A 19230-nucleotide genomic window follows, 5' to 3' on the forward strand; every position below is an offset into this window, starting at 1 on the left:
GATAAATCAAGTACATCAGAATTTCAAACAATAATGTACTATCATCAGTGTTTTCTAGCATTGTGTTGATATTTATATTCATCTTTGGCTGTCTATCTCCAACCCATATGTTACAGCTATTTGGTTCATATTTGATATAAAAATTGAAGGTGGTAATATATATGGAAAAAATGTTTTTCTATCTGTAGCAAAATATGGTTTTGTTTTCAATAACCGTAATCGTTTATAGCTATTTTCATTTCCTTGCGATTTCTTACTTGTGACCTTAAGAACTATGAATGTAAATTTTCTAGTTTCGTTAGCATATACGGAACAGCGGAATGTATGTCGAGAAGGGGACTTACTGCTTTGAGCTTTTCCACTCGAATATGTGTTACCTCATTTACCACTATCAGCTTCTGACCACTCAGGCATCAATCTCAAATCTAATGGAGTAGCAGTAGTATCTATTTTACTATCTTCCCTCATGAAATTCCCAAACGTAATCCTATTACTGAGATTCAGTTAGGTTGATGTACATAGTACTTTACTTTTATAACACAGTTCTGCTAGATAACAATGCTACAAAATTTTCATTGGTTTGGTGGAATCCATATTTTCTATTTTCAGAGTTGTAGATGTTATAGTTACATTGAAACTTCTCCTAAGTCCTTTAGGGTTAGTTGATCTAAATGTTCAGCTTCGAAGTATCGAATCAAATGGTTGACAATCCCACTTCCTATACTTCAAGTTGTAGAATTGGAAAGTGTCTTTACTCTACAAAATAGCTCCATCTGATGTTTTGGTACACATACTTGTACCTGATATCTAAATCAAAATATTAAGCCTTTCTATTTATTTTTCCCTAGTTGGTCATAGGATACTTAATGATCATCTAAACTCTGAAGTTGTTAACTTAGTTATTTAGTTACCAGATAGATTGTGGGCTTGCTCGATGAAATTCTACCAGCATTGAAAACTGAAAATCGTAAAATTAGTTTATTTTGTAAAGTTAGTCTGCTTTACTGACTAAACTATAATATAATTTAAATGTAATTTATTTTGCAAACTTTTAGGTTGGCTTATCTTCGTTTTATTCAAACAAACGCTTACTATATAATTGATCCAACTATTGTTCAGGACTGCGAACGGTCTAGATCTCCATGCCAAGGATCTCGTAGGAGTTCTGTGGCCAACTTGGATTTGTCTCCTCCCAACTTCAGACCTGATTCTAGATGTATAAGTCCTGTTGAATCACGGCGAAATTTGTTTTCAAGAAATATCAGGTCAAATTCAATTAATATACCTGATCGTTCCAGTTATAATACCGCATCACCTAAGGGTATAGACTTACTGCAGCTGGGACTTGGTCTTTCCCAAGACAACCCTGTATTTCAGCAAGCTTTCCAGTTATTAACCGAGCGTCATCAATCTGTCTTAAAAATGAATCCCTCCTCCAAAGAAGAAGTGTCCAAGACTTTATCAATAGTTAGAGCATTTAAGTATTATTGGTTTTGGTGGTAAGTTGTAAATCCATTTTTTTATACTGGAATAAACTTACCCGAAAATTAGAGGTGTCGACCTGCTTTATGTATAACACATTTAAAACCAGTTAACCAAGATTTGGCAAAAATGAGTTTGTTGGCAAATATCAAGACTACTTATTTTGTAAGTGTATGTGTGTGGAGAGTACGAATTAATATGAGGACTATTGTGCGTAAACTAGGACTTGTAGTAAATAGTCTACAAAACAACTATGAATAAAAATAATCTAGTTGAATCTGTTTGATGTTGAAAATCATACTTAGAATTCAAAGTTATAGAGGAATTTTATTAGCTCAGATTCTGCTTTTTACATAATCTTTGTTCATTGTTTTCATACTAACTTGTCAAATAAATCAACATGATGGTGTTTTAGATTTCCTAGAAATTTTTTAACATGTGTATTTCATTGATTGGTGAACGTTTTTTTTTATAAAGCCGTTTGTAATTTTATTTGCTGGTAAACTGTGTTGGAAAATTATTTACACGTTTTGTCTTTGATCATTATCTATTCTGTTTCTTGATAGAGTAGAATATATTTTGGGAACTCAGTGTTTACGATTGTTTTAGTGGTCATAGTTTCCAACTTTTAAAAGGTTACAGTTTTACCATCAATTCACATATAGACAAACAAACATGTACCATATGTTGTGGAAAGGTTTAATGTAAGAGTTCTGTGTTGTTGAAATGAATGCAAGGAATCCCGATCGATAGATGAACGCAGTAATATGATATTGCAAGGTGATGGGAGGTCTCAGCATCTGGTTATTGACTTAAATTACCCCACTATTGTGGGACAAACGTGCATTGGTTACAGCTAGTGGAAATCAACAGGAAAATTTAAGTAAAGGTAATAATAATAATAAGTAGGGATCTACCAACTTGTCACTATTGAAAAGTTTGGATCTAGAGCGATATAGATACCAAATGCTTTTAATTTTTTATAATTGTCTAAGCGATCCTAGTCTGTTACAAAGTCTAATCTAACGGAACTAATTTCCACAATTTATTTAAGCGGGAACTAATCAGATCAACCTTTATACATAAACTAGTTTAGTCCCCTGAATTTTCTCATTTTTAATGAGTTCAGCCTATATTTGGTCTTATCAATTGGTTTATGATAAAGTTTGACCTTCATTTTTATTTATCACCTCGTTAACCAGTGAGATTTTGTGTCAAAATTCTTTAACCACAATCGATAACTTATACTAATATGTGAGACTGAAATTCTTTCTAATTAGGAAGGATAATTTTTTGGTTTCAACATAATTATCAAGCATTTATTTATTTAAACACATAAATATTGGTACAAAGGTGTACCAGATATATATGCGCCGCGCAAATCTCATTTGATTTGTATGAGGGCTGTAATACTGCCCAGGTGCCTAAACTGAAGCAGGTGGTTTTCTTAGGGGCCCACACCCGGAACCTTCGACCCAAAGGTCTGATCCACAAGGCAGTAGAGCATCGTGAGGAGATGCAGTCCTATGGTAGCCGGTGACCAACGATTGATTCATACGCCATTTGTTCCTTCAGGATACTGGAGCCCATGTTCACCATTAGTTTGGAATCAGGGTTTTCCAACTCTTCGTGGTTGATTTTCCGTGTCCACCAACCCGGTTAAAGCGCCGGACATTCGCTTTTTGTCCTCTCAATTTCGTAAAGAACACCCCGCCACGAGAAGGCAGTGAGTAGATGATTAGAGTCAGACTGACTCTATGCTAACTCTATGGTAATCCAAGTACGGTTATTAAGTCAACTAGTTCTTTCTAACTAGTATGATGTAAACATACTCCCCTACTAAGCTGTTAAAATATTTAAAAGATTAGTGTAATTGAACACGTATGCTTGGTTAAAACATGACACTAGACCATACCAGTTTAATGTGTTACATTTCCAAACAAATGTTGTTCATGAGAATTCCTATGGTATACTCTGTTCAGTAAATTCTGTCACTCGCGAAAACTTTTTCTACAAAACTACAGAAAACACAAGTCTTATTTATTAAATCACTAGGTCCTGTTCGTTAGATCTATTTTTTATGTTATAACCATCGTTCATTTATGTATGGACCTGAACTTAAATACTGTTATAACGTTGAATTTATCGTGGAAATTGAAGTATAAGATAACTTTTTCTTTATGAGAAGGAACAGTTTATTTGGTACTTCAAAGTTTACAGTTGAGTATTATATATAGTTGAGGTTTTTATCTGCTTTTGTTCTGATGAAATTTTTAGAGTTTATTTTGTATGAGATGAAGTCAAGCTTGCAACGCTGTGATATTGTAGGTTACTTGGTCATTTACTAATTCACAATGTAATGTAACTTATTGATAATTTCAGATTCTTTTATGCATGTCTCATAATTTCTTGGTAAATTTAAAGCGCATTTCTGCCACTTTTTCGTTTTGTTCTTACTTTTCATGCTATAGTAACAGTCACATAGCTGCTTCTCAATTATTATGGGCCATTCCAACAGGATGTCAAGCTGTCACATGCTTGGCTGTTGAGGTACCATATACCATATCTTCAGTTCTTGCAAACGTCCCAACAGATGATTCGATGGAAACTGTAAGTACAGACGATCAGGAGGATTTAGCTAATGATTCACGTCATTTACATCATAATCGTTATCGTAAACGATATCTAGCTTCAACTAGTGATGGTCGAGTTCTTCTTTTGGATGCGAATTCAGGCTATGAAGTTGCACTGCATCAAGTAAGTAGACTAGTTTAAGAGTTTATTTAAATAATAATAAAAAATAATAATAGCGAGTAGCTCAAGAAGAGCTCACCAACAGTAGGTTGATTTTGTATCTGAACTTTGGTAATATCAATCGGATTTTCAACTTGCTTTGGTTTCCTGGAGATAGATGTACTTATTGGCTCTCTACACTCTGCATCTGCTTTCACATGAAGACTTATTTCATTTCTTTCTTAAGAAGTCTTATGATAACGTTTGAACTTATAAAAGGAATCTAAGCAAGTATACTATGTTAATAAAATATAATTCTGAATATCGGATCCTTATACGTCCCAATTTTTTTAATACTTTTAAAAGGTTTCCAAAAATGGGTATTATCAAGATATTATTGTAAATTTGGAATTATTGCTCAGTTGGTAGTTGTTTTGTATTCAGTAGTGTAGTACCTCATAACTGACTATGCACGGAGATTGATATAGTCGTAACGTAGATGGATTCACTTAAATTTTGAATTTGCAAATTAGTCTATTCTTGGTCTTCATTGAGTATGTATATCCTTGCAAATTAAAATCTAAACTAAAATTAATTTATTTACCAACTATAGGTTTATGTGCTGGGCTCTATACCATACTGTTTGTGTAAAGGTTATTGATCATGGTACTCATACCGAAATCGGTGAAGAGGATTTCGAATTCAGGACTTAATGATTGGAAGTTTAGTACATTGATCATTAAGGGATTGCTCCGTTAAACACTAAGCTAAGCAAATCAACTTGTCAATTCGTAGTTTGGGCATGGTTTTCTAACCTAACCTATTTTACATCATTACAGTATGACACCTTGGCATATAAATTTAAACATTGTTTTGTGACTAAACAACGGATTTCTCACAACGTATTTTCTTTAGGTAGGAAGGAAGACTTTTTCGGAATGATATTTGCAAAGTATTACTCTTGGTATTTTCGTATGCTTTTTTAATGTTCCTGTTATTTTGTCACTTTATGTATACAGTTCCAATTACCTCTTCAGTCTTATCTCTGTTGTTATTTCTCTCCGTATTTTTTTCTTTTTTTGTTTAGGTATATTCACCTGAAATTGAAGTGAAGTTTTTAAGCTTCTTATCGAATAACACAGAATGTTTAACCTGTGGATCCAATGGTAGTTTAGTGTAGGTTTGTTGTGTTTATCTCCCATTGTATTAGTGAATTTCACTATTAAGGCGAACTTTTCGCTTGGGTTGTTTTTTTTTCGAAAGAAAAATGAACACATCCGATACTCTTAATTGATATAAATGGAATGACTGATCTGAATGACTACTTTTTCTATGACTTTTTCTCCTTCATACTTATTAATAATGATTCCTGTTATTGTTTGTTTGATTATATCATTACCTATGTGTACCAGAAGTAATAAATTCATCTTGTTAGGAAATAGATTCTATTAGGATACCTTGCTCCCTGTACTATGATGTATGGTGTCTGGCCAATGACTGGATCCAGGTTGTATCATATCGTCTAGATTATGTTCATTTACGAAAAAGACGAACAGTGAAGAAATATTCAAGAATATATATTTATATTTATAGGTAGTTTGTAGAAATTTCGTAGTTTAAGTCACGAACTGATATTAACTAGACCACTGTTGAAAATTATGAAGTACTGGATAGCTGCTTTGTCGTATTATGGGATTCCTTAACAGTCGGCATCTACGACCCTACTGTAGAGGATCAAACCCAGGACTTTCCGTGTTGTACACGGACATAGCACGTCGACTTCTAAGTCGCTATCCATCTATACGTCTAACTTCAATCAACCCACGATATTGCGCGATCATTTCCCAGTGTTTATGGTGGATAACCGTCTCACACCCGACATAGTTAAACTCTACTGGTCACGGCTTCTCACCAGTTTTTCAGGAATTGCATTTCAAAGTTCATGACTAGTGAGTGCATGATTAATATTGGTGATATGAGGGTGTTTATAGAGATTATATATATATATATATAATCAGTATTATAGTCATAGGTTTATTTCTTGACACATCAATTTCATGATGTGTAGTTGTTTAGTGTAGTTAGTGCTTTCGTATTTTGATTTTTTTCCATTTTAGCTTTATCTATTATCATCATTATTATCGTTTATTACTGTTCTTATTCTTATCATTATGTAGAATTTCAACACTTCCTGTCGCCGAGGAAATTTCAAATGAAGAATTTTTTCCATACGATAAAATTATTTCAAACCATGAAAATGATACATTTCATTTCGACTACTATAGAAATCATAGAGATAGTTGTAATTTAGATGCTATTGGCAGTGATGACGATGATGTTAGCATCAATAATGGCTTTATTGATTCGAAACACGTTAGTCAACATTCAACAAGAGAAAATATCAACATGTATTTGGAATCAAATGACTCGGAAGTATCTACTGAAGGGACAATTAGACGTCGAAAGCGTTCAACTATTGTTTCACCAGTTTATGATTCATCACCTATCGATGTCCCAACACCTATTGTATTAGCTGACCTACCTCGACTAACTGAATTGGCTCGTGTTGATAACACACAAACTACAACACCGCCTATAACTTCTCAGGTTTGTTGTCTTGTTGTTTATAGTCACATTATTTCCTGAAGCTCATGTAAATAAAATTATCAGTAATTAATGTTAAAATTAAACGTTTGGGTACTAAATTTAATTTAATTTGCTGACTACTCATTGATTGATAGGGTTTCCTTGTTTCCTTTAGTGATTTCGGATTATGTAAACAAATTACTTTTTAAAAAAATATCATCCTATGATTACACTTACCCCGTTGTATGCCCATTAGTAATGGAGGTTTGAAGTGATAATTTACAACATAAAATTTAATTTATACTACATTCTTTTTTTCTCTAGATTTGCAAATCTTCCACGAAGGCGAAACGAAACAGAAAAAGTTCTTTTTTTTCTTTTGAATCTTCTCAGATTAATTTCTACATTTGTGTTGTTAAAGTTTATGTTGATTCAGAATCACAGGGCGTAATCCATCGATTATTTTTTATTGTTATTTTTCCTTAGATTTTATGCTACTAAGATATTCAATAGTATTGGAATGAGTGTTTGAGTTAAAGTTTAGGCAAATTTTTATTATAGTTCAGTTACTTAGCAACATGTTGGTTGCTCAAACCTCTGTAATTGTAATTTATTAACTTGGCATAAATAAAATAGCGTGTTCAGTGCTCTCTGGTTGTCAGTGATTCACTCTCCTGTTAACTATAGTTCGTGACTGAAAGTGCCTTCAAAATACACGAACATTTCTACGGGAAAAATGTAAGACAAAAAATTCGATGAAAAAAACATAATTAGGATTCAGTGATCTTTGAAACTCATGAAATCTAAGATGTAGGACATGGGTTAGTATTTTGTTCATTTTGGCACGGATTGAACAATTAAAAATATTAACTGAGAAAATGCATATTTGTCCATGATAACTAGAAGGTAAAAATGGTAATGTTGAGAAGTTTCACTCTCTTAAATTACTACCATTTAGTTAACCAATATCATCTAATGATAAATGATAGGCAGAAGAATAAACGATAGTGTGATCAACTAACCTTTGGTTGTTATATCCTGATAAAGAATAAATGAGTGGTAACCGCTAGGAATTATTTATGGACTATTATTATATGTATTTCTATTAGATACCTATTAAGTAACTATATTATATGTATATTCATCTTCCTTTAATCATAAGCTTTCATTTGATCTATTGACTACGATTATGCTATTTACTATTCTTAAGGTATTCCTAATTTATTAACTACAGTCTCTCACACTCACAGCCACTTTGGGCTTGATTTTGTATAATTGTTATTCTATTTTATTGTATGGTGCCGTCTGACTTGCTTGTATATAAGCTGCGTATGTGTGAAATACATGATTCATACAATGGGAGCTGAGATTTGTGTTCTGGATTCAGACGGACAGGACTGAGTGAGAAGAGCCAATAAAGACTCAGAATCGACTCCAGACTGCTCGTACTGGTTTATGCGTTATTAGTTTGGTACAGTGTCGGGGTCATATAAGCCGTGTTCTAACTGGCGATCTTATCACGTAATAATTAACCGAACAAAAGTCATAATACTGTCTGAGGAATCATTGAAATGTCTATTTTATGTAAAAATAATTTCTGATTATTGATTGAACCAAAAATACAATCAATGGATAAAATTAATATGCTCAGATGTAGATACAAAAACATAACATTATACAAATAGTTTAATTCTATAAAATCAACATGAAATATAAACATATTCATAGAAATACTGCTAATCAGTTTGCCTGGACATATTCAATGTTTAATCAATTCTAGAATTTCTAATGATTTATCTAAAGTAGACTGTATACGTGTGACTGTATGTGTTATTATTAATTGTGTATACGTTTTGTTTGTTGGTTCATTTATTTAGCCTAATGAAGTTTCTTCTGATTCAACATATCAACTTCAATGTATAGCCTCGAATTCCTCCTTAGATCTTTTGATTATGACCGGTGAAGGTTGTCTTGATTCTGTGTCACATCATGTGGATGGAATTGAATCAAGTGCCTACATAAAAATTATACCAAAACTACCAAATGTCTATCACTTGAAACGTGGAAGTGGTGGAAAATTACGACTTGATTGCTCCAGAGAATTAAGACTTCCCTATCTTCCTTCAGACCATTGGTATCCACAGTTATGTACCGATTCTAATTCAAAAGTACATCTTGCTTCTGTTTCAGAAGATGGAAATATTATTGCTGTTTGTTTATCTGATGGATTTATATGGTTTTATAATCTGGATATAATCTGTTGGATTTCTTGTATTTCGACCAAATTATCTATAGACTTTGTCACGAAATTCTTATCTCAAAGATTTTCAATTGATGTATTTGAAGAATATGAACGGTTGCAGGTAAATAGGTTGATGGTCAACTATTTAATTTATTTCTGATTTTTGCTTTGTAGCATGTAGATGTTTACATATTTCAAATCTCTACATTCAGAACATTTACTAAGAAATAGAATGAGATCGTTAATGAATTTAGTTAATACGTTAATCTATTGATACATAAAAGTCATATATTTATTCATTCTTACAATTTACAAATAAGATCTTGGGTATACTGGATTAACTGAAGCCTTCAGTGTCCCTTGTATACCCTTCAAGGAAATTTGATTTAATGGAGGATATTATTTTTTAAAGATCTTTGTTTCTTCATTTTTTAAAGTGAATTGATCAACGTTTCTTTCGGCACTAGCTTCTTGTATTGATATTATGATCTAGGTTTTAGTTGATCGGAGCTCAAGTAACTTATAAAATTGAATACTAGAATTCAATAAGTAGTGGTATATAAAGAGTAATCTGATCAATGATGGCCGATTCTGAGTCATCACCTAACGTGTCCAACCACCAATCAACGGTTATTGTGTGGATCCCGACCAGGTAGTTCGTATCTACCAACATGAATCAGTTTAACAGTCAATGATTTCACCTACTAGGATCTTATCATGGTTCGTCCATCTTTAGCACTAAAGGCAAAATTAGTGTGTGTTTTGCATTTGATACTTATTTCATCTCATTTTTTCCTTCTATTCAAACACTTTCTGCTGCTGTCTGGGAAGAAAATAATTACTTACTTTTTTTCCTTAAAAGTCATTTAAATAAATATTTTTGTTTATCATCTTGTTGTCATAGCTATTCGATGCGAACACAGTAGAAGTTGGAGTTGGACCAGCTGCATCTTGCGTTATATTTTTACCATCTTTTACAAATTGTGGTGACCCAAACGACATGAATAATGCACCAATATTTTTCGCTGCATCTTTGTCTACTCAAGTTTTGGTGAGTCTAGTATATGAAAACTTGATGTTTATTTTTCCTGTGTGTGAATAGTACTTTATAATTCCACCCTATTTCTGTGGTATTTCACTTAATCATTTCTTATATGAAGCGTCATCAGATTTCCTGCGTCTCTTTTCGGCGTTGTAATAGATAAACATTTTATTCGGAGGGGAAAGTGGTTAACATTGTATCTGAAGCTGTTTTGATAGATACTTTATTATGAATGGTATTAAAAAAAGACAAAGTGGATATCCTATTGTTAACATTTTTGTCTACAATGCGTATTTTAGTTCATAGTTTCTTGTTTAAATGTCGTACTTTTAGGTAATAAAATAAGCTTGTAAGTGATTTTGCAGACATATTATTTAATCAGAATGGGGGATTTCTGGAGATAGTAGTAATTTAATAGTTGAATTCATGAGTCGAATAAAAATATATTAATAAAATTTTTAAAATAATGTTTCCTCCTGGTATTACTGTTACAATGGTTTATTTTACCGTAAAGAAATATAATGTTAGAATACATACATAGTGAGACACTTTGTAAACTTTCCACGTTATTCATCTGAATTTGAAGTCCTATAGTTTAGATTTTTAATTAATAGTGTTTGCTTCTACATTATTCTAAGTCAGCTGTTGTGTATCGTCATTTCTTAAACACAGTACATATTGAATGTAACTCCCGCCTCATGAGTTACTGTGGTCTTGATTAAAGAATTCCGAAAACTGCTGTGTTAGATAGTTCACTTGATTTTCATACATCTTTCTTACACTCAGTAAATGTCTACTTTTTTCTTCTCAGATTTGGTGCTTGCCTAATACTGAGTATCAATTTTCTGAATCAAGAATATTGGAAAACGAGACATTGTGCCGCAATAGCTTCCCTCGCTTACATTTGTTGTGTTCGTGTGCTTCTACAGTATTGTCGATGGATGCACGTATTATTGAAGGTCAATGCATTTTAGCTGGTGGAACAGCTAGTGGACGTGTTCTTGTATGTTTTTTTTGTAGTAGTTTCGTTGTGATAACTAATATACTAAACATCTGTAACGTATTAACCGATATCACTTCATTATTACTCTTGTTTTAGATATGGCGTGTTCGGGATGGTTGTAAATTAGTAGAATTGAGTGTGCATGCTTCCTGGGTCACAGCTATACGTTTACTTCCAGATGATTTCAAACAATTTTCTGATGGAGATTATTTTGATTTTAATGTCAATAAAAGTTGTTTACCTATTGGATTGCTTACAGCATCTGTTGATGGTGTAATAAAACGTTGGGATGTTGGGGCGACTTGCTTGCCGACTCCTACAACTCCAACTCCAACTGGTCCTGTCTGGCCGTATCCTTTTGGTTCCGGTTTATCATCTCAGAGGCATTCAAATTCTTCGAATATACAAAATCCAGTTGCTGTACATGGGCTTTGGACCCAGGTGTTTTCTGTTTGGTTTGGTGAACATGGTTCATTATTAGTTGTTGGACGTCGTCGACATTCTTCTGATTTGCAGGTGATATTTCCTTTACAATTTTAATACCACCGAAGTTTTGTCATATTTATAATCACTATTTTCTTTGTAGTTGTGTATATATATATATATATATATATATATATATATATATATATATATATATATGTTTGTATACACGTGACATACATTTCGGACTTGAGATTTTGAGTGGACATTCTTATTTACTTCGTACCAACTGTATATAATTTTGTTTATATGTTTCCTTTTTTAGATAATGTTTATTTTAAATATGACATAAATTATTCGTCTAAACACTTATGTCTTAATAATTTCAGGTGTGACAGATGGCAATGCCACTCAATTTTCAAACAGTAGTAAGCTTCGATTTGAAATTTTTATCTAATGATTAGGAGTTTTGGTGTGGCTAATTTTATACTCTTAGAACAAATGAACAGCTATATGAGGTATACATACGTACAGTGGTGTTAGTTTTAAAACACCCGGTTGAATTACCTAGATAGTGCTAAGGCGATAAGAAAATTACCTATATTTTTTGACGATGCTAAGATCTCACTAGAAAAAAATGATTGCTAATGCCTTTTATCTAATTTAATACCCACATGGCCTTTTCCTTTTTCTAATTGATCATCTCTAATTTCAGTCCGCTAAACTTTTATATTCTTAATGATTATGTTTTCGTAAATATATATACGGAGTTGTACCATTTCTTTTTGTTTTGCTTGCTCTACCTCAATTATTCAGTTTTCGTATAGTTCGTCTTCTTTGTGTTTTGGTAATAGTTGTGTTAAAGTGTTGTGTGTTAGTCACAGTTATCGACTTACAAAATAGAACCAGTCGTATTAGAGTAGCTCAATGGTTCCTGTATTGAACCTCAAATGTCAAGACATAACAGTTATGTTAGTCCATTTTAGTGTCTGCTAAAACTAAAAGGTTTTTGTAGTAAATAAATTTCATTATTAAATATCGCTCATCATTCTACAATAGAGATTTCTGACTAATCTAATTGTCGAGATTCTCATGTTTTACCAGAAAATATGTCACATATATCAAATGATAATCAAGAACCTAGTGCAGTTTTGATGGACGCTGATTATCATCGTGACTCACTATTTACTAGTGATTTTTTCCAATAAATGTGATGACAATATTTCAGATGAACCAAACTCTGACCTCATGTTAAATGTCGATCCTCACCTTTCAGTCAGTCCTAGCAAATTCTCTATTGAGTGCAGGAAAAATGTTATAAACAGAGTCACACTAAATGTAACTTGTGAACATGAGGATCCAACGTTGTTTTGTGAGGGACGATAAGCGCGGAAAATTTAAATTCCGGATATCAACTCCGGATCTTTCAAAAAAAAGGGGGGTGTTATATCCCGAATCGATTTATGAATGGTAATTTTGAGAACTATTTATGGACCAATGTGATATGCATATTTCCTATTTTATAATTGCTAAGTAACTTAACTATTCATATTCATGTTCCTTTTACTATGAGCTTTATTTTGACCCATAGACTATTACTGTACGATTTACCATTCTTGGGTTATATCCAGTCTATTAATTACTGTTCCCCCTATTCACAGCCAAATTTGGCTGAATCTTGTACAAATGTTGTTTTCTAATTTGTGATACGACGTGGTCAGTTTATTTGGTATATAAACCCAGTATGTTTGAGAATAATGACTCATATTACAGAGGCTGTTATTAGTGTTCTGGACTTAACTGGCTGGGCTAGGCAGAAAGCAGGATTGATAAGTACTCAAGACTGCTCATACGGCTTTTGTGTATTATTGCTCTGATCGATAATTCATTCCTCTATAATTTGCGGGAATCATCACGTCATATATTAACGGGGCACGCACTCAATCGATATAACAGCTATGGTTCCAGTTTATTTTGGTTTGCTAAAATTGTATAAATTAGATAATTGTTATAACATTTAAGTGAGTCTTCAAATTTATCTGAATCTCATAGTGTGAATCAATATTTTGTTTTCATTCTTAATATTTTTGCAAACTATTCGATTTCATACAATTTGTTCACTTCACAAGCTTAGACTAAACAAAAATGATTAAATTTATAGAATATCGTAAATACATTGTGAATGAAGTTGTAATTGAGTTTAGATATTACTATTTATCAATTTTTAATTGTCTATTACAGTTTCACTGAATTCTCGACACTCCTCAACTTTCAATAATTATCAGTATAGTTTAAAATTGTAGGTGTATATATTTATGTGTGCTTGTTGATCCGTATTAAATGGAATAGCCTGATTGAATTATTTAAATGCTAATTTACTAGACTAGTGAGAGTTATAAATTCATTCGGATACCCTGCTCGAAATTCACACATGGGGTGTGCTTCTCATTTATCAAATCGTTTCTGAATATCTTTAATCGGATCATATTTGTTATTTTAACTCTATATTGAGTAGGAAAACTAAACCGATTAGATAAATTGTATCTTTTATTAACTTGTTAGTTCTATTTATCAACAATCGATGGTGGATGAAATAAATCTTTTCTAATAATATTATATCGTTATTGTTCTTTTTTTTAAAAAAAATTTTAGTTTCTATTTCGACCTAAACAATTGAGTAATAATGGTAATAATAATAATGAAACAACTTGTTCATTCCAAGAGATTACTATTCGACCTAGTCAATCATCATACTGGAATCCACAAGTTCAACATAAATGTATAGAAGTTGATTCCTGTGAATCTATTGGTCATCAAAGTCATAAGAATTCATCGGAAAACAATCATCAGCCTGGTTCATCAATAGAAAGTTCAAAGAAACCATTACCTTTTAAACATTGGATATTAACTACAGGATTATCAAGTTCAATGTATGGAGTTGCCACTGCTGTATCATTTTGGAAGGATGGTAATTGGGTAGCTATTGGCTTTAATACTGGGAATGTTATTGTGAGTAATTATTATTATCATTATTACTATGTAGGATAGTCTCAATCTTTAAAATAATATAACTATAAAATAAAATTTACTCAATTTTTTACTAACATTTATAGTAGTTGCGAGTGTTAAATATCGTAAAGAAATCGTTATAATTCACATCAATCCATCAATGTCCTAGATATTGTAGAGCTTATAGTGTGTTTTACTTTCCTCAATTATACGAGTTTCAAGTTTTTAGAAAATCTATTTGAGTTTATTTAAATTTTAACTTACTACTTTGTGGATTTCGCATTATATTTCATATTAGTGGTTTTTTGATTATTGCACTCTATTTTATAGCTGTTCGTACTCATATTAGTGGCATCTTATCGGATATCATTCAGTCGATATTCACATAGATCTACTTTATAATTTAATTGGAATAGTCCTAAATAATCATAGTGATATTAAAAGGCATCGAAATTATCTGTCTAACGAAATAAACGACCATTGGTAGCGATACAAAATAATCGTTTATAATTAAATGTCATCAGATTCTTAAAGTAATTGGTTGTGTTATTGAATAAAAACAGGATTGAGTAAAGAAAAAATTCTATTTGATGAAAGCAATCCCTTTTTAATAGTTAAAATGTCGAATCACTTTAGGATGCAATCTTTTCTATCGTCTTATATATATATATATATAGGGAAAACTATCGACTCATTCCAAGATGTTAGGACTCTATCTAATTGCCAGATGTTTATAAATAACTCAATCAGTTTCTTAACCAGAAAGTCACGACCGTCTTTAAAAGGAGCCTGAGGAAAGTCATCTTGACCTGGTGATTTGTAGCGCTTCACAAGTTGAAGTTCCTTGAGGACTTCCACCTCGTTAGGTGGATCAGTCGTCAAAAGTCATGGAGGGTAGGGAAGTCTAATCGATGTTGCTGGGGCAGCTGACCGATCGAACTGCTCCTCAAAAAACTCTGTCCATCGTTCAAGACGTCAGTAGATGTTATTGATCGACATCCCGTCAGTTTCACAGCTTAAGTAAATGATTTCGTTGGAAAGAAAATTTTCTTTGCTAAATAACTCTTTATTTTTAATCATCAGGCTACTAAATCTCTTTAAAAATCTTTGTTTCTCGCTTTCTTTTTAAAAGTTTTTTTCCTAATTATTTCTAGTTTGGCAAAGTAATGAGTTTTTGTTTTAAAATGAATATTCCTTTTTTAATAAGAATTGAATCAATGGATAATTTATTAGATTATTAGAGATTTCTTCACTGATTTATCAAATTGACTGAATATATTTAATCTGCGATTAGATTACAACATTTATAATTTTAGTTTATATTAATGACAGGAATTTACTTCAAAAATATGATAAATATCTTTTTCTTCTTCCAACTAATCTGTAACAAGTTACTAGAAATTCATTCATATTTATCATAGTGACAGTTTCCAAGGTGATACTTGCCTTTTTGTTCATTTTTTTAAAAAAAGTTATGTTTCATTTTAATTCAAGGTATATTCACTTCATTTTGATGATTCACAATTGTATGGGATAGTAAGACGTTATCACCTATTGGCTTCTGATCACAATTTAAATAAAACAAATAATGAAGAAAAGAAATACTCATCATCGTCATTGTCGTCTTCCTCTACACTACACGATCATATTCTACATCTTCATACGTGGATGCATGAAGATTGTACCGAGTCAATTGATTCAAAGGATTGTAAACTTTTAATTGTGGTTGGTGTCTATGGAAGTGGATGTGTAAAAGTAATGATAATTTTATCTTTATTATTTTCATTATTTCCTAAAAAATATTTTTAAGATTCATTATATTTTAGTGGATTTGCTTTGAGATAATTCCTTAGACTTCGTATATCAATCACACTGATAATCGTTACTAAATAAATCCCAGCGGTGTATAAATTCAGAAGGCAACAAGAAGTGCTGACAACAGTTTATTATTTAATAGTGCAGATCACTAAGACACAAGCACATCAAACAAATTCGAGCAAAAAGAGTTAATGCACGCGAGCTAGTGAATACAGATGCGAATCAAATATATATATATATATATATATATATATATATATATATATATATATATATATATATTTGAAAGTGATGCGAAGTGGAGATCGTTGTTGGAAAAGTGGAAAACGAAGTGAGGTGGAATAGGCGAGTTAGCCAACCCAGTCCCATAAAACCGTGACTCAATATTATCATTTTCCATATAAAATCTCTTGTCTAAGACAGCTTGTAATAGAGATTCCATTTTTGATTGTTTTACCCTGTGTGAATGTAATTTACTTGAAATTTGAATATTTCAGTCCATACTTTTTTGACTAATAATAAATTTAGTGTATAAATAAAACTGGTTAGTTAATTAAGAGCCTTTTTCTACCGTTGAGGAGATTATATCTTTGTATTAACATATAGATGATCTGTTAGCTCGTGTTTTTCTATCATAGAAAACAAAAGATTTCCATTTTATATTAATCCTACTGATAAAAATTAAATAATGAATAATCGAGTCTGTTACAAACTTGATCAAATTCTTTTAAACTAATAGTTTATAATATAATGTAAAATTATGTAATAATCAAAGACAATAAAGTAGAATGGGGACAGAGTTACTGAATTTTTAATCAATAGGTTAAAAGTTTGTAAAATCCACTCCATTTAATTTGGTTTGAACAATTAATTGAAATGATCAACTACTATATTCAATTACAATAACAATATGCTTGGTATCTCAGTGATTTCTATAGTCTATCTGTCAGGTATTATTCCTCTAATTTACTTAGAATAAATTGATTTTAATTACTATCAGAAGGGGTCTAACTCCAACCAATCCACAAAGTTGAGCAACTGTTCACCAATCGTCTTCAGTAAGTTGATATCTCAAAACAGACATGGTTTGGACTCCACTGGTCACCGCTTCTCACTAGAACTCCTGGATTTTCCTCTCGAAGTCAGTCACTAGTGAGCATATGAATATTATTATCAGAAGGGGTTTTTTGTGGAGATTTAGTATTTTCATAGTTGAAAGCGTCGTCTATCGGTTAAGTGCTCTGGCGCGAGACTGGTAGGTCCTGTGTTCGAATCTCGCGAGGCGAGGTTGTGGATACGCACTGCTGAGGAGTCCCGATTTTAATTACATTTGCTTGTACTTAATTAACTTATTGAGTAGGTAAATTATTCAACTACTTCATTTCAATCAAATTTATATATAATACAAAATACTTATAATTGAACGAAGGATTTATTATTCTGGTTGTTATTTTTCTAAATTCATTGTTTAAATTTTAAGTTTATTTTAATCTGAATACTTTAATTTGTATATTCACTTTGCATATTCCTTCAATTGTTATTTTACAGTACTTTCTTTTAATTGTATATATCAATTATTCAATTTAAACAAAATATAAATCCGACAATCTGTCATAGTATGAAAAATTTTAATTGTTTATTTAATTAATCACATGATAGATCTTTTTCTATTATTATTATTCTTATTATCGAATAGTAATGGGTTATAAATCAATTCTCTTTTTTTTTGTGTTACACTTCTTCATATAAATCGGGTGAACTGTTTTGTTATTGACCTTTTTAAAAAAAAATTCAACGTTTAGTCATATTGTAGCATATGATTACATAATTGTTTCTGGTGTTTAGTTTCTAAATAAAGTGTTTTAGGTAACTATGTCGTTTGATTACTGAACTTTAGTTTTTGTTTATTTTTTTGTTTTTTGAACTTTTTCCGTAAGAGTTATCTAGTCTAGTGTAATGATTTTATCAGAAATCCATCTAACATGATTATTCACACATCAAGAAATGAATTTTCTTAGGTTTTAGCGGTTAGTTGCGATTTTTGGAGTTAAACAAACAGTGAATAAGACAATAATTTGTTGATGATATCGGTTGAAGATAGCACGCTATCATAAATCGACCAAACTTGAGAATGAAAACCACTGGTTACTGAATCGTATGCTCAGTGGTATCATGCTTGTAGAGCTATTCAAAGATCTTGAGTTTCATCTCCTATCAGTGGGAACTTCTGTTTGGTACTCAAACTATGATGAAATGCGTGAGTATTTCCTTCTGGTTCCGAATAGTCCTACAGTTTGTGCGAGATCGTGATTTAGTCTATTTCCAATTAATATCAAGTCTATTAACCACCAAATTTATAAATGATTTGATAAATGTTTTTGTATCAGTCATCGCAATTGCCTGTATCTAAATTAGCATGACGTTGTATCAGTAAAGGATATCAAGACTCTTTAATCTATACTTTCTGTTAATTAACACTTATCGGTATAATATACTATTGACGTTTAAGAAGACATTATTTCTTCATGAGATTTGAAGCTCATATCACTTAAGATCTCATAGTCAAGTATTATATTAGTTATTCATGCACATTATAGTTTATTGGGATGAAATTCAATCAGAATTTAAATGTTATTAGCATCATATTAGTGACTGATTAGTAAATTATATAAACAACCATCGTTACTATTACTAGACTATCCGAGTTTTACTTTGATTGCAAGTTTTTGTACTTTTCATGAAAAGTCGGTGTTATTTAAATAGCTATCAGTAATGAAAACTTACTAAATACCTGACATTATTTCCCTCTTGTTTGACAAAATTTATTTAAATTCCATAGTGAAGATAGGATAATGTTGAAGTAAGTTCGTTTATTTTGAAGTAAATCATATG

At 31.6% G+C, this 19230-nt stretch overlaps 1 protein-coding gene across 1 annotated transcript in view; it reads left to right on the forward strand.

Moving 5' to 3' along the window:
• The window catches only part of Smp_140260 (hypothetical protein), a gene marked incomplete at its 5' end in the record, with an annotated part of 37507 nt that overhangs the window by 14768 nt on the left and 3509 nt on the right, over window positions 1-19230 (forward strand). Inside the window, 10 exon segments of the mRNA XM_018788626.1 lie at window positions 1056-1499; window positions 3954-4239; window positions 5303-5391; window positions 6393-6822; window positions 8679-9164; window positions 9948-10094; window positions 10897-11088; window positions 11185-11604; window positions 14164-14520; window positions 16015-16275. Coding sequence (XP_018654150.1) covers window positions 1056-1499; window positions 3954-4239; window positions 5303-5391; window positions 6393-6822; window positions 8679-9164; window positions 9948-10094; window positions 10897-11088; window positions 11185-11604; window positions 14164-14520; window positions 16015-16275 — 3112 coding nt within the window.

This window comes from Schistosoma mansoni, chromosome W (assembly GCF_000237925.1).
Source record: "Schistosoma mansoni strain Puerto Rico chromosome W, complete genome".
NCBI lineage: Eukaryota > Metazoa > Platyhelminthes > Trematoda > Strigeidida > Schistosomatidae > Schistosoma > Schistosoma mansoni.